The sequence below is a fragment of the Myotis brandtii genome, unplaced genomic scaffold (assembly GCF_000412655.1).
Source record: "Myotis brandtii unplaced genomic scaffold, ASM41265v1 scaffold632, whole genome shotgun sequence".
In the NCBI taxonomy this organism is placed as follows: Eukaryota; Metazoa; Chordata; class Mammalia; order Chiroptera; family Vespertilionidae; genus Myotis; species Myotis brandtii.
The window spans coordinates 127,971-129,655 of record NW_005370419.1 but is presented as its reverse complement, the minus strand read 5'-3'; the positions used below and the strand labels follow the sequence as shown (position 1 = coordinate 129,655).

The 1,685-nt window shown below is 58.6% G+C and overlaps 1 protein-coding gene across 1 annotated transcript in view; it reads right to left on the bottom strand.

Moving 5' to 3' along the window:
• The window catches only part of CARD14 (caspase recruitment domain family, member 14), a 19,539-nt gene that overhangs the window by 984 nt on the left and 16,870 nt on the right, over positions 1–1,685 (bottom strand). Inside the window, 2 exon segments of the mRNA XM_014528380.1 lie at positions 6–20; positions 529–644. Of these exon segments, the coding sequence (XP_014383866.1) occupies positions 6–20; positions 529–644 (131 nt within the window).

Sequence of the window (1,685 nt, the reverse complement as noted above, 5' to 3'; positions counted from 1 at the left end):
CCAGCCGTTGCAGGGCCTTCCTGCGGGGCCAGAGGCGGCTCAGGGGGACAGCGCGCTGCCCCGGCCATGCCTGGAGCTGTCCGGGCTCGGGATCCCAGGGGACCAAACACCCCTGGGTGCAGCGGCCACTTTCACGGGGTCCTGAAGAGACAGGGCCCCAGACCACAGCCAGGTGGGGGCGGCATCTAGTTTACAGCCTCAGGTGTGAAATTATAAAGGACCCAGGACACCTGGGCTTGTCCCCAGCCATGAACAAGCCATGGCCTCCAGGTGGTCCTCGCCACCGGGCAGGCCGGTCCCTGTGGCCCCAGCAGACGGGGCCTTAGTGAGTCAGCGTAGGAGCCAAGTCCTCGCTGTCCTCTGGGCGGCTTCCCAGGGGGACAGGGAGCCTCTGTCCCAGAGTTGTGGGGGACCCACCCTGTGACACTTCCAGGAATCCCGTCACATGCCCCAGAGGCACGAGGATCTTGCGGGGGGGGCGGGGGGGACGGGACACGGGACGGGATGGTCAGCCCCAGACACACCTACCTGAGTCTCTTGGCCGCCTTCTCGTTGATGGCGACGTGGAGGACGATGGGGAAGATCTCCATGCTGTGCAGGGCGCGCACGCTGTCCAGCGGGATGTCCAGGAGGGCGTGCGTGTTCTGGGGAAGGAGAGGGACGCTGAGGGGACCGGGCAGGGCTGCGTTGGTACAGGAGCCGGAAGAGTCCACAGCTGTGGGGTGTTGGCTGCACAGCCGTCAGCAGCTCCCTCCACCTGCAGGGTGTTCTGCCAAGTGGCAGACGTGAGGCCAGAAAAATGAACAAACGGCCAGCAGCGTGGCTCAGGGATTGAGCGTTGACCTATGATCCAGGTCACGGTTCGACTCCCAGTCAGGGCACAGGCCCAGGTTGCAGGCTTGATCCCCAGTGGGGGGCGTGCAGGAGGCCGCCGATCCATGATTATCTCTCATCATTGATGTTTCTATCTCTTCCTCTTCCTTCCTCTCTGAACTCAATTTTAAAATAGAAAAAGAAAACACCAGTAAAACCCAAAACCCAAAGACATGGAACAGAGGGAGAGGCTGGGAGGGTGACACGGGTGGAGGATCAAGTGTATGACGATGGATGGAAACTAGACTGTTGGTGAACACGCTAACGTGCACACATGTAGAATTACATGCGGACACCTGAGACTCACATGAAGTTAACCAACGTTACCTCGATTTAAAAGGCAGTCATTCTAGTGGTACAAGCATCGTCACGCGTGTGATTTTCACCTGGAAGCCTGGAGCTGCAAGCTGGGGCTGAGGGGCCTGTGCACGCCCGTCCCCAGGAGTCCGCAGCTCCTCCTCCGGGGCTGGGGGCACAGGGTGCCCGCCTCCGCTGGCAGCCGGCCTGGCCGCCTTGTACCCATGTAACACTGGGCAGTTCCCAGTGAGCTTCCCCTATGTGTGAGCCTTAGAACATGAGCTCTTTCCATTTCCTTTAGTCCAGTGGTTCTCAACCTTCTGGCCCTTTAAATACAGTTCCTCATGTTGTGACCCAACCATAAAATTATTTTCGTTGCTACTTCATCACTGTAATGTTGCTACTGTTATGAATCGTAATGTAAATATCTGATATGCAGGATGGTCTTAAGCGACCCCTGTGAAAGGGTCGTTTGACCGCCAAAGGGGTCGCGACCCACAGGTTGAGAACCACTG